We start from the raw sequence: 14104 nt of genomic DNA, 5'->3' as shown, positions 1-14104 counted from the left end.
ATCAGTGTCTCCCAAGTTTCCGGGGCCCCCACACTCCTCTGGGAAACTTGTTAAGCAGACAGCTTCACCGGCTCCTCTCCCTTGATTTAGTGGATCGGTGACGAGGCTAGGAATCTGCTTTTCCCTTATCGGTATGGAAGTGTGGGAAACTCTGGGCTAGAAACTCAGCCCTTCGTCTGGGATAGGGGGGTCAGTTCTGGCTGCTCACTACCACTACCTGCGAGCTTGGAAATATCCTCATGCCCATACCAATGACATCAGAATTTTGTCAATGTGGAGCCAGGGCTGAGGACCATTGGCTAGGGCATTTGTGATTGAAAATCTCCTTGGCTAGCAACTTGCCTCAGCTGAAAAAATGGGGACTAGCGTAATCAAGGAAATAAAATGGACCCAACATAGATTTAGAAAAACAGAGACATGCCTTGGGAAGATGAGAGAAGTGAGTGCTTCTCATAAAGAAGACAGACAATTTTTTTCCCTGGCTTGTTTTATGTTCTCTATCAGGCACCTGCACATGTACTTTGTAAAGGGCCAGATGGTTCATGTTGAAGGCTTTGCTGGCCCACCGGGCTCCAATGCAAGCAACGCACTCAACAGTTGTGGCATAGGAGCAGCCAGGGTGTACGTAAGTGAGCGAATGTGGCTGCGTTTTCCTAAAACTTTTATATAATGGGAGTTCCCTATAATTTTTATGTGTCACCAAGTATTCTTCCTTTGGTTTTATTTCCACCCTTTAAAAATGTAAGGTCATTCTTCACTCCCAGGCCATTGTAATAGGCAGTGGCTGGAGTGGGCCCGTCGGTCCTCGTTTGCCAAGTCCTGTTCTAGGTGAGACATTTGGGGCAGCCCTAGTCTAAGAGGAAGAACAGACCGGAGTGTAAAATGCAGTAAAAGTATTGTGTTGATTAAACTGTTAGATTAGGGAAAGTATATACAAACACCTGGAACAGTGCCTCATAGTAAGCGTTCAATAAATGATATTTTATTATTGTTGAGGAGACAGGTGAAACACTAACTATTGCTCTTCAATGGAACTAGAGTTGGAGTGATGAGTTAAATTTACGTTGTGCTTTCAGGCATTGTTCTTGGTGTTTTATACATTTTAACACATTGCATCTTCACTAAACCTTATAAAATAGGTACTGTTGTGGTCCCCATCTTAAGAAAACGGGGGCCAGAGTGCTGAAGTAATTTGCTTGAAGGTACAAGTTACTTTACTAAGAGACATAGACAGGGTTTCCACTCAGACTGTGTGACTCCAGAACCCATGCTTATCACTGCTGAGTTGTTTACTGCAAGGTACAAATAATGCATCGCTGTATATGACATAGGGATAGAGATAACTTTTGCATGCCTTCATTTTTTTTGAGGGGGAATTTTTTTATTGTTGACACTATTACAGATGCCCCCCATTGTCCCACCTCTGCTCCCCTCCATCCAGCTCCTGCTCCCCACAGCTGGTCTTCACTCCATTGTTGTCTGTATCCACGGCCTATTCCTACAGGCAGATATGTTCTTTGGCTAATCTTTTCTAGTCCTCCTCACCCCACTCCCATCTGAGATCTGTCAGTCTGTTCCATGTCCCTGATTTTATTTTGTTCATTCATTAGATTCCACATATGAGTGAAATCATATGGTTATTTGTAGTATTTGTCTTTCTTGGACTGACTTACTTAGCATAATAATCTGCAGGTCCATTCATGCCATTGCAAAGGGGAACACCCCTTCTTTTTAACAGCTGCATAGTATTCCACAGTGCAAATGTACAACTTTTTTTCTTATCCATTCATCTACTGATGGACATTTGGGCTATTTCTAGATCTTGGCTATCGTAAATAATGCTGCTGTGAATATAAGCATTCATATGTTCTTCTGATTGGTGTTTCAGGATTCTTAGGACTTATTCCCAGAAGTAGGATTGCTGGGTCAAACAAGGGAGAATTTTTTTAACATTAATAAATTTAAATTTTACTTCACTAAAAAAATCTAATCTTTGTATTTTGATACTATCTCATTGTCTCTCAAGGCCATACTTTACAGACATGGTTTTTCAACTGGTGGCAATTTCACCCCACAAGGGGACATCTGGCAATGTCTGGAGACCCCTTGGTTGTCATAGTTGGGGCATGAAGAGTGCTACAGGCATCTAGTGGAGAGGGGTCAGGGATGCGGCTAAATGTGCCACAATGCACAGGACAGTCCTCCTCAACACAAACTCACTCTGCCCAAATGTCCTCAGTGCCGAGGGAGCCTCATTCAAAGGTAGCATTCAGCGTTAGATACAGGACCGCATAAGAAGCACCTCATCTGGGCACTTGCGTCACTGCCACCTCAGACTCGGCTAATCCTGTTGCTGATTCAAGTGACTGGTGTGTAGCTGGTTGTGAGAAAGGCCAAAGGGGTAGATGCACCATCCTTCAGCGCAGTTCCACTGTGGCCGGAGAGAAGCAGAGACGGCCTGGGCCACAGCTCACCCTAAACATCAAACGTCATTGAAAAGCAGAAGTAGAAACCCAAGAGTTGAGCCATTTTTACCACACCAGAAGGCTATTTCTGGGACCATCTTTCATCTTGTGGACCAGAAATGTCTGCAGGGTGTGCTTACTGAACAATATTTGCCATGATTGTAGTTTGCTTCAAGTCGTTTTTGCTGCTTTGTTTGCATGTCAACGGTGTCAGGGCAAGAAAGATGGCGTTACCAGATCGGGAGTGATAACACACTCACACTACCCATCTTTAGTAGTGCTACTGCTAACACTCTGCTCAGCCCGTACCTAGCACCGTGCCCCCGAACCCAGCGCCGGCGTCTAAAACAGGCGGCTGTGATCCAGCGCTCGTCCATCCAGAGCAGAGAAGTGTTTTGCAAAATGACATCTATTTTCCTGCATGCTCATCTCACCTCTATTTCTGTTAATTCTCTCTTTGACACTTTCTTTCATTTTCTGCGAGGAGGAGAAATGCAGAAGCTATGGGAGCTACCTCACACACTCCACAACTCTTTTGAAGCTATTGGAAAAAGCAAGGTTGCTGTAGAGCTTTGGTTTCTGCCCGTGCAGTCCTTATGTCACGCCTCGTGGAGGACAGCACCCAGGTGCATGGGAAATTGACATCGGCTCGTCGAGGCCATCCATTAGGAAGACGAAAAGGGAAGATACTCACAGTGTAGAACCAGAACTTCACGATGGGTGCATTGTAGAATTCATAGATTTTTCTGCCCAAGGGGATCAACCGGTGCCTGCTCTGAACTTCTTCTTCATCCTTCTTCCTGGAGGATTCTCCATGGTTTCGTCCCAGCATTGCCTACGGTGAAGGAGAATTAATACCATCACGGCAGGGCTCTGGCCATCATGGGGTTCAAGGTGTTCACTTACAGGGGAGGAAAACGTGTTCATAGAAATGTAATGCTTTGCCCAAGGCCCCTAGAGACTGATTTAGAGATTGGGCCTTCCTGTGCGTCTGCATATACATAGAATCTGTGTACCTTTGCCTGGGATGCAAGCCCTTAGGGATATTTCTTGACGATTCTGGTCTCTTCCATCCTGAGGACCTCTGGAAGATGTGATAGAAGTTACACAGAATTCTGAGAGAGAGAAAGAGCGTTGCCTGGGAAGGCCGTGAATCTGTCTTTTCTCCCAACTCGACTCTCCCCGTGTATATCATGAAACAGGAAGATCTGGGTTCAAGGTATGTCTTCACTCATGCTAGTTAGACTCTTAAGTCAAAGGTAAATTGGACCACTAATATGTAACTTATCCAAAGGTTATGAGTATTCAAGAGGTTAGTTAATGAAGTGCCTGGAGCTTAGTTCGGTTAGAAATGTCTCTCCAACCCTTCGGTGTATGCCTTTGCTCCCCAATTTCAAACACTGTGGAACCCAAGTTACTGCTGGTGTCCGTTTCACAGCAGCTCCTGGGCAGACTGCCTTCCTCTGCATGGCAGAGTCGGCCAGCTGAGACTAGAAGTCAGGCCTGACCCCGAGAGGCCCTCATCTCAAGCTGCTGGAGGTTTCCTTTCGAATGGAATAATTTCCTTCTCACTCACAACAATAGCAGTGGCAACAACAACAATAATGATGAAACATGGCAAAACAGGAAGAATGTGAGAAAAAATAGAGACATTCTGTCTGGATGGCAAGTGACAGGATGCCATAAAGATGGCTAAGGTCCTAATGGTGAAGGGTTCCAGGCAGTGGGGCCCTCAGAAGGAGGATCGAGTCCTGACTTGGACCCTAAGAATCCATGACACCTTGGACAAGTCTTTTAACTCCCCAAAGACTTGGTTTCTTTGTCTGCAGAATGAGGGTAATACTAGCACCTGCTAGAAAGTTGGTCTACACTCAACAAACCTGGCACTTAATAAGTGCTCAGTGAGTATGGCAATAGCTAGCCTTTAAAGTGATCCAAGACTCTGGAACACTGTTGACCGAAATGATCTATTTGGGACTTCTCACCAGAAAAAAATGTATGTCATTAGGCATTGATTACAGTATAATTTCTTGGCTTTAATTCTTTCAATAGCATTCTGAGACAAGGTTAGTTCTACAATGTTGGGGAAATAAAATTTTCATTAAAGGTGAGAAGAGGATCAAACCTTTTAACTGCTTAGAGACTGATAAAGATTTGGGGCAAGAAAAAGCACTGAGAATACAGGTTTGGAGTTGAGAGATCTAATTATAGAAATAACTTAAGGTTATTGGAGTTGAGAATATAGACAACCACTGGTGAGTAGATGATTCTGGTTTCCAACCACCTTACATAAAATACAAATATTAGTTTCAACTGTTTTTGTCATTGCCTCAAATATGCACTTGACTCACAGATAACCATCACAAACGAGTCACCTGTGACCAACAAAACTTCCGGAGAAGGTAACTTCCATTCCTTTATAGACCCTTTAGCTAGAGAAGTACCGTGAGCTGATGAATAGGTAACATTCTGTACTATGGCCTATTGAGGTGTAGATTTTGATCAGTAAAATGAACTAATCTTTGTGATGGATATAGCAAACTAGAAAGCAATGAATTATTGATCATTGACTCCAAGACACTCTGAGGTTATATATTTGTCCCTCTATAATTTATAATTTAGTAACATAAACACAACAATCTTCCTCCTGTTGGCTTTTCATGTGCTCACAATATGCTGCTATTTGAGGACACGATGAGATGAGAGTAAAGGCAGCTTGGAGGGTTTAGGCCTCTGGGAAAGTGGCATCTTCAGGCAACCTCTAGGGACAGCAGCTGGCCCGACAGAGTCAAAACAATACCCTGGGCCTGTGGACAGGTTGGGACTTTATTAAGCAAAATGCAAGGCATTTATATGACAATGCAGGTAACACAATAACAAAAATAGAACAACCTGTTCTGCCTCTGCTATTCAGATGTATTCCAAAGTGAGTGAATTTTTAAACTGCTTGTCTTTCACGGGTTTAAGTAAAGCCTTTTTGATATTTTATTAATTCCAGCTTAAGCAGCTTAAGTTGCTGATTTTGTTGAATTCTCTCCCCAGTAGTCAAGCATTTCCTTTGCTTACATTCCTTAAAGCAGAAAGTAGCAAGGTCAAACACAGGCAAAACTGCACAGTATAAATTGGAAAAATTTTTGCTGCCTGAACACAGATGTTGTCTGAACTAAGCTATTAATTGCTGCTAAAATAAAGCAAACCGAGGCTGATAGTTGGTGTATAATTTTGGAAGAACAAAGAGAAAATGTCTCATTCCAAGAGAGGAAATATCGGTTTTACACAGAAGCTCAAATATTACTCATGAAAAGCTGCATCCTCCAATCCTCTCCATGGTGAGCCAACACCAGGGCTCGAGCAGTGACAATATTTGTCATTAGCATCAAGGGAAGCCCCACCTTAGGGACCACTGCTGTCCCACTGCGGCTCTGCCAGCCCACACATCCCTTCCTTCCTTCCTTTCTCCCTGCGGTTTCCGCCCGTGGGGAAGAAGCTCAGGCAGAAGTGCTATTTTGGTGTCTTCTTGGGTTCTCGGTGAACAACTGCAGAATCTATTCTCTGGGAAGCAGACTTTGCTCTCAGTCCAGAGATGCATCTCTACCGTGGCTTCTTGAAGGATCAGTCCTTAAAGCTGTGTCTATGGAGCTGGAGAAGGGAACTGCCTTCTTTGTTTTCTTTCTTGACATGCAAGCAGAAAGAATACTGCCTTCAGCTTCTGGCTCCCTTCCTGAAATCCTTCCTTGAGCCTCCCTAGGAAGTATATCAATGTCAGGGCCATGTTGGACTTGACATAGGAGTCCCATGCATCACTTGGGGATTCTCTCTGCTACATGGCAGAACACACCAGCCAGTGGCATACATTTGAGATTAGGAAAAAAAAATTTAGCTATTAGCTAAAGACCATGGCCAAGGGAATCTCTATGCCTGGGTTGTAAGGCCAGTTTTACAACTCATTAGCTGGTAACCTTGGGCAATTCAGCCTCTCTGAGGCTCAGCTTCCCCATCTGTAAAATAGGATAAATACTATTAGCTACCTGTGGGACTGTTACAAGGTTCCATGATTAAGTGCATGTGAGGCTTTAGTGCTGTTACAATATGAGCAAACATCAGTCAAGGCTTACCACATGCTAGACGCCAGTCTACATAGTGCCCATGCACACTTTTTATATGGTTTACAGGTACCTGTAAACTTTTATTATTCCCATGTTAGAGGTTAAGAAATGGTGCCTGCGGTTCCACAGTGAGGAGGGGGTGGGGCAGGCTTCTGGTCCAGATCACACACTCTTTACCCCTCTGCTGAAGTAGCCAATAAAGAGCCCGTAATACGAGTACAATGTTTCTGCTAATAAAACATTTTCTGTCCATGAAGGGGTTCGTGGGTCAAATAATGGTACGATCTTTAGGGAAGGCAGTCACCCCATCATAGAGGGAAGTAGAGACTCCACCGATTTCTATAAATTGGAACTGAAAGTCAACGTTGGCTTTAAACTCAGTGAGTCACTAGCTATGAATGATTAATCTATCTAAAGTGTGGCCTGATGCATATACCCTCCTGCCAGGCCTGAAATTGTGCCTGAAAACATATCTTTAGGAAGGGCCTCCTGGAAGGAAATACTGTTTATTTGGAGGAAAAACAATTCACAGAGTAGTCCCGCTAGGATAATAATGCAAAGGCCTTTTGTCACCTGAGACAAACCAATTTTTGTTTTCTCCCCTTACAGCTTCACTGGGTCACCACAAGTCACTGGTCAGAGTGCGGGGGAGGGTGGGGCACATCGGCGAGGTCCTATGGAGTTGATGTCACCAAAGCTGTGAAGCCTTGTTTGTCCCTTTCACAGCATGTGATATTTTTAGATCTTGGATACAGTCCAGTGGCAGTCATGCTGCTCGGGCCGGGGCTGCGGGATGCTGTCCCATGCCCGGCTACCCCATTCCCCCTGCAGAACAAAGCATCCACGATCCATAATTATACCACGAAGAGCTAATAAAAGCCTTCCACACAAACCTCAAAATTCAATGAGTCCTGCATTGTGAGCCTGACCCTGAAGACAGATAAAGGCTTAGCTTCTGATCAGCAGAACAGTTCCAGCTCAGTGCAGCCGGCTGCTCCCCAGGCACAGACTCCCTTTCCTTCTCCCTGTGCTAAGGCTGCTGCATGCCCTGGTGGTTTGGGAAGCACTGCCTGTTTGGAAAATGGAGGGTGTCTTGCTTTGGAATTTCACTGGGTTGTCTGGCACCACTGCCCTTGGCCGAAAACTTTCACATCGAATTAATCCCCGAGGTCATATTATTTGTGTGCATAGAGGAGGCACGAATGAAAGCAGCTGGTGAAGGGCTGACCCCAAGAGGTATTGAATCTGAAGCCATATAGATGGGCCAAGGGGGCCAAGGGTGTTCCCCCTGGACAGTAACTGGGTAGTATTTGCTTACTGTCAGTTCCATATCTTCTTCGTCTTTTTCTTTTGTGGGCTTTTCTGGTTCTTCTAGCTCCTTCTCTTGGAGATGAATTTCCTGGGCCTGAGTCATGTAGGGCATGTCGTCTTTGTTCTTGAACTCCAAGCTGAGAATTGAAGGAGGAAGTAGAATTCCCAGAATTACCTAAAGTAATAATAATGATAATAATAATAATCACATTTAAAGGGTTAAGATCAGAAGGGTTGCTTAGAATCAGAGGGCCTGGGGGTATGGTGTGTGTGTGTGCACGAGTGTGTGTGTGCATGAGTGTGTGTGTGCCGAGTGAGGACGTGCCTATTTGAATAACCACGCACATTAATGCTACAAGGGTCATTTCTGGCCACCTGGGAGCTGCTCTGCACCAACCGCAAGCTTCTTTGCCATTAATATGTTTGCCGGAAGCATTTTCACTGGAAAACTAATTGGCGGCAAGGCAATTTTGCCGTAAAAGATAGAATAACTGGTTGCCTCTTTAGGTCGACAGTGCACTCCTATTTTTACATGACATAAATCTTAGCCTTCATAATGCTCTATAGTACAGTATGAGTAGACATGGGGTCTTAAAACAGTGAAGGGTAACTACGTATATTGACTTGATAGAAAATATGGTGATAAAACTTAATGAAAATGCGAAAAAAGAGAGTATAAAGTCAGATTCCATGCTATACCAGGATACGATAACTGATTAATCAGTTTGCAAGTCTTTTGGTGAATTGAAGGCACAGAGTTGAACCCACATTCTGCACTGAACTTTGGAGCATCTACCAACACACATGTGACAGTGTGCTGAGAATAAAAACAGCAGTTGAGAGGCCCAGCTCAAAGGAGGAGACACGTCAACAAGCAAAAAGACGTGTGAGTGCTTAAGTCCACCCACGAAATAAAATTGGGTATTTGCACAGTATTGACATGAATCTACACACACTTTAATAAATCAAATATTTTGTATGTTGTAATAGTCTTAATTTTGTTATGAAAATGAATTTCACTAGGTCCTTTTTAATGCCCCCTTTTATTTTTAATTGTTTTATCTTTTATGGAAAAATCACCTTATACCCAATTAGTTTTGTGGAGAACATGTTTGTGGCAAAGAAGTTCATCATAAAAATACCTGGAATCATTATGCACAGTAGCTCAATCTGGCTTTGGAGAAACAAAACATCTTAACCAAATATATATTACTCATTTAACACTCACTTTGCATGGAGAAACTGGGGGGAAAGAGAGATGCTACCCAAGGCAAAAGTGGGACAGAATTGAGATTACCATTTAATCATTAGATAGCACTTGACTTGGTGAAATTAATCCATGTGTATGCCCATTGGCATTTATTTGCTAATATGTCAAGTGGAGTTCATTGTATCATCTGGTTATCTCTAAAAAATGCTGTCCTAAGTTGACCTTGAAAAAGTCCATGAAACCAAGTATGTTATTCATTTTAGAGCTTTCTCCTGCCACTTACTACTGTCCAACAGAAACACACACATGCCCACCCCAGGGGGCTCTGCGTCCCCCATGACCAGCCCCTGTTCAAATATCCCAGGTGGGTCCAGCACTGGATTTCTCCCATGTATAAACAACATGCTCGAACATCCATGTGATGATACTAAACGCATGGGCCTTTTTCCCAAGAGGGCAACCTCATTCTCCGTTTACCAGGAAACAAACGCATTTCTGAATAACACTGACATTTGACTGTGTTCCCTAAATCCCTCACCCCTTCCCTCAGTCCCAAAATGGTTCTGCTGCACAAGGCTCCAGAATATGAACCAAGGCGAGGGGCAGAGAGGATCCTGAAGGGTAAGTGAAAATGATTTTCAAATAATGAGTCAGGGACAACCTGTGCTCAAATCCCACAGGGGCTTTGGAGCAGCTGAAGGAAAAGAAAGAGCGGTGACCCTGAACGCAGGGTGTCTGGCAGCCTGGGAAAGCTCAGGTGGCATGCTGGCAGCCTTCAGGGGACACGACACCCTGTCCTTGGGGCTGAGAGCCAGGCTTGGCGGTGAAACACCCAGCTATGGAACACCCGGCACAGCTATGAAACACCCAGGAGCCACTTCATGGAAACCTTCTGTGACTCTGGGCCAAGAGCCCATGGAAGGGTGAGCTGGCGGAGGGGGGAGGCGGTGGTGGTTTAGTCGGGGTGGCTCAGTTATTGCTCTGGTCCCGTGGCCCTTCTGCTTTGGGCTGATCGCAGAGTCACCCAGAGCAGGTAGTTCTGGGTAAACAGGAGCCTGGTTTCACTGTAACAGCCACAAGCTCTAAACAGAGAAACTGTTTTAACACATTCTTTTCATCTTCCCCCTCCCATTTTTACTATCTTTCTTTTCCTTTTTTCGGTTTAACGTTTCCTTTGAAAAACATTAAGAAAACATAAAAGAGCAAATCCACCCATCATCCTTCTTGTACTTCAACCCTAGAGGTAACACTGTGTTTCTTTAAAAAAAATTAATCTAGATAGTAATAACTATACAAGTTCATGCTTAACAATATAAAAATGGACTTAGATAATAAGTTGATATGCAACTTGTTTCTCTTCACTTAAGAATGGGTCAAGATTATCTAGCGCTATCTTTACATGAATCTATCTCATTGTTCTCTGAGTTTTAAAAATTTCTCAAGTGTTGCTGAATTAAGAGCAACATCTCTTTATGACACGGTAAAAAGCAGGCCAGGGTGTTTGGTCTTCCTCGGCAGTGAAGATTGCCCAGGTAAGTGACTTCATACAGCAGAGCTTGTGTCAGAGCAAATGGTACCCCTGTGGTACCTCAGTGTGACTATCACCTTTGGATCTTCTGAAAAATATTAATGTCTAAGTGCCATCCCTATTGATTTAGCAGAATTTAGGGAATGTCTTAGCCTCTATATGAAAAATAAAAAACCTGAACTCCACTCTACAGTAGATCCTGATGCCCAGTTGGGGTTCAGAGTCACCCTCCTGAGACAGGAGGATGCCTAATGCCCACTGCACGTTTAGCTTGGAAAACTCCAACCAAACATATGGTGCTCATAGAGAGTAGGGCCTTCTGGGTGCACTGACCTTGAGGCCTGAGTTTTTACGCATCCGGAGCCGGCCCATCCACATGTCTGTGAGCAACATCTGGCTGCACGTGTGTGCAATGAAGTCGCGGTGCTTGGCAGCCACAGCGAGCTGCAGGCACGTGGCATTGCTCCAGTTCTTTAACTCATACGTCAGCAGTTTCATGGCCAGCTGCTCGTCCTGCTTGTAGGACTGGTCCAGGAGCTCCACGGCCAGCTGGCCAAAGTCCCTGAAAAAGAAAATGTCAAGAGTCATCTTTTGGCCATTGCAGAGACCCACTGGTGAGCCAAAAGAGGTGGGTTCTGAGGGGTCTAGTTGCTTCTTACAGGGTCTAGTCTCTTCATTCATTCATTCGTTCAGCCAATGTGAATTAAGCAGCTCTATGTGCCAGACACTGTGTTTAGAACTAGGCGCGTAAGTCAAATAAGGCATGAACCCCACACTCAAGGCCCTCAGTTCAAGGCATATGGACGGGGGCCGCAGACCAGTAAATTAATGATCATGGCGTGGCGTGTCTGTCTTCTTAAATGTGACAGACCTCCATTCAAACCCGAGCCTTGTCAACCACAAGTGTGTGATTTTGGACAAGTTACTTAAATACTAAGTCTCATTTCCTCCACTTGTAAAATAGCTACAATAAGAGGACCATCTCTTGGGGCAGAGCTCCAGGTATTTTTGCTGTAAGTATTTTGGTTGCACAACAGTTTGGCTGTGAGGCAACTTCACCATAAAAGATAAAATAACAGTTTGACAGTTTGGTTGACAAACTTAATTTATTTAAGCTAGTTGTCAGTTTGGCTTCATTTCTCCAGGGAGGAAGTTCTGGCACTTACTTCCTTTCGTGTGTTATATAAATCTTAGCCCTCCTAATGGCCTGTACAATGATGAGTAGACATAGAGTTCTTAAAACAGTGAATGGTGACAACTACATACAAAGCCAGGTCACATGCTATACTGGAAAATGGTAACACATCAGATGGCAAATCATTCGGTGAGCATTCATTCGGCACCCACCAAAACCAAAAGTTTATCAAGCAATGGCAAATATAAAAGTATAATGCTATGAGTGAAAGACTTCAAAGACAATGTAGTTTCATTTTTTGCAATACAGTTTTTAATCTTTTATGTTCCATTATGTCCTTTTTAATGTCTTTCATTTATTTTATTTTTTTATCTTTCACAGCAAAATTGCTCTACGGCCAATTAGTTGTGTGGTGAAATGCTCTCAGAGAAGATGTTCACAGCAAACCTGCTTACAGCAAAAATACCAGACACGTGGGGGTGGCTTGAAACACAGGAATGCAATCTTCTGTATCTGTGCGTACCTCCGCATCTAGTGCTGTGCGCCATAAACAGATTCTTCACCTCCACCCTCTCTGTGCACCTTGGGGGTGAGACTATCTCGCCTTAAAGTTTTAGGTAGCTCAGACCTTCCGTGCAGTGTTTGAGGCCTACCTTCCCTTCTTGTCCCCTGATCACCCCATTTTCTGGGCTGGCCAACCTGGAGTTGTGGTTCAGCTCCTGGGAGATGTCATCGACCATATCATTCTCAGAAGCCTCATGAGCCATGGCTTTGCAGAGCTTACAGGCCACCAGGGCCTTGGCCATGGCCTCCTCGCCATGCTGCCAGAAGAACAAGGCCATCTTCTGCCGCTTCATCAGGACGGCCCATACCATCAGCTCGTGGAAAGGGAACGGGAAGTGGTTGATCTCAGGGTCATCCAAGTCGATGTCCACCTCCTCTTCCCGCTTCTTGGTTGTCTTTCTTCCTCGCCTCAAGGGAACATCATCCTGCAATTTTAGGGGAAAAAACATAGAGGTGGAGTTAGAGGTGAATCAATTAAATTCAGTAAACAGTTGTTTTACTATTGGCCTAACTTTCACAGATACATAAATGAACTATAGGCATAAATCATTTGATTGTGTTTCACTTTATTGTACTTCATAAAGGTTGTATTTTTTTTACAAATCAAAGGCAAAACCCTTCACCAGCAAAAAGATGATGACCTCTTTAGTGTGGTGGTCTGGAACCAAACCTGCAATAGCTCTGAGATATACACACCTATCCCAGCTGTAATCCTAAAAGACCTCACAAGCTCATACTTGCCTAATTTTAAAACAAGTTAGAATAGCATGAGCACAGTCTTATGGGACTGTATTATCGTTATGGTTTAATTTTTACAAAGTATTTTTAATGGGCCCTATTCTTCTTCTTATTTACTTTTGTCCATTTTTTCCCTCTGCAGGTAGGGTTATTTGTCCCTCATGACGGACACACTCCACTTTTCTCTCAAAGGATAAGGACACCCTACACTTGCACTTGCGTGTGCAGCAGTAACCGCACTAACACAAGATGAGGAGAAGGTAAACCATCTCCAGTTTCCACACACCTCATAGATGCACTTGTGAAATAGTTCTGGCCTTTGGGCCTGTACCATTTCTACACACCCATGAATATACTTAGCTTACTGGAATATATGTGCTTCCGTGGTTTTCAAGTTTGTATTTCAAATGGGATTTATTCCCTTGTTTGCAATGCTAGTGTAATGTCACGGCGAAATTTTCAAAGCAACTGTGCCCTGTGCCCTCAACACTGGGAAAATTTTTACTTCCTTATTTTAGAGCCATGTCCCAAGCCCCACCACTGAAATGTATATATTTGAAATGTGTAGAAGAATAGAACAATTGACACTAATAATTTGAGTGAACACTTACCTCCATTCCCAGTAGTTTCAAGGCTTTGGGCTGTTAAAAAAAAATGTCATACACCAAGTTAGATCTTTCTTTATAGATATAAGAAAAGAACCCTACTTCATCTCAAACAGGAAATGAAACAATTCCATTTACCATATCACATTTATTTATTCCACTAAATAAAATACCACAAAGGGAACTTATTTAGATAAATCCTTTGAAAATTAGGGATTTAGTAATTTTGGAGAATCACAGACAATTAGAAAACTGGAAAGGCATAATGTGGTTGCTTAGGGGTAGAGCCTGCAGGTTTATCACCCCTTCTGTGGACCAATTTTTCCCATCTTCCCAGAACTGTCCTGCTTGGCATCTCCGTGACATCAAGCACTTTAGTGAACAATGGACATCCCGTCAAACCATGAGATGTTTCTCCAGCCTCTGAAAGACATCTGTTACC

General features: G+C 43.6%; 1 protein-coding gene across 1 annotated transcript in view; it reads right to left on the bottom strand.

Annotated features, from left to right (window-relative positions):
- The window catches only part of LOC118997820 (transient receptor potential cation channel subfamily M member 3), a 90188-nt gene extending 79028 nt beyond the window's left edge, over positions 1-11160 (bottom strand). Inside the window, exons 1-3 of the mRNA XM_037061680.1 lie at positions 10954-11160; positions 7890-8019; positions 3160-3300 (exon numbers count right to left, since the gene is read on the bottom strand). Of these exons, the coding sequence (XP_036917575.1) occupies positions 3160-3300; positions 7890-8019; positions 10954-11081 (399 nt within the window). The 5' untranslated portion in view covers positions 11082-11160. The remainder of the gene's footprint in view (positions 1-3159; positions 3301-7889; positions 8020-10953) is intronic.
- Positions 11161-14104: the final 2944 nt, after the last annotated feature.

This window comes from Sturnira hondurensis, unplaced genomic scaffold (genome assembly GCF_014824575.4).
Source record: "Sturnira hondurensis isolate 20B ecotype Veracruz unplaced genomic scaffold, ASM1482457v3 Scaffold0013515, whole genome shotgun sequence".
Taxonomy (NCBI): Eukaryota; Metazoa; Chordata; class Mammalia; order Chiroptera; family Phyllostomidae; genus Sturnira; species Sturnira hondurensis.
The sequence above is the reverse complement of the archived record's forward strand: the minus strand, read 5'-3'. Positions and strand labels throughout refer to the sequence as shown.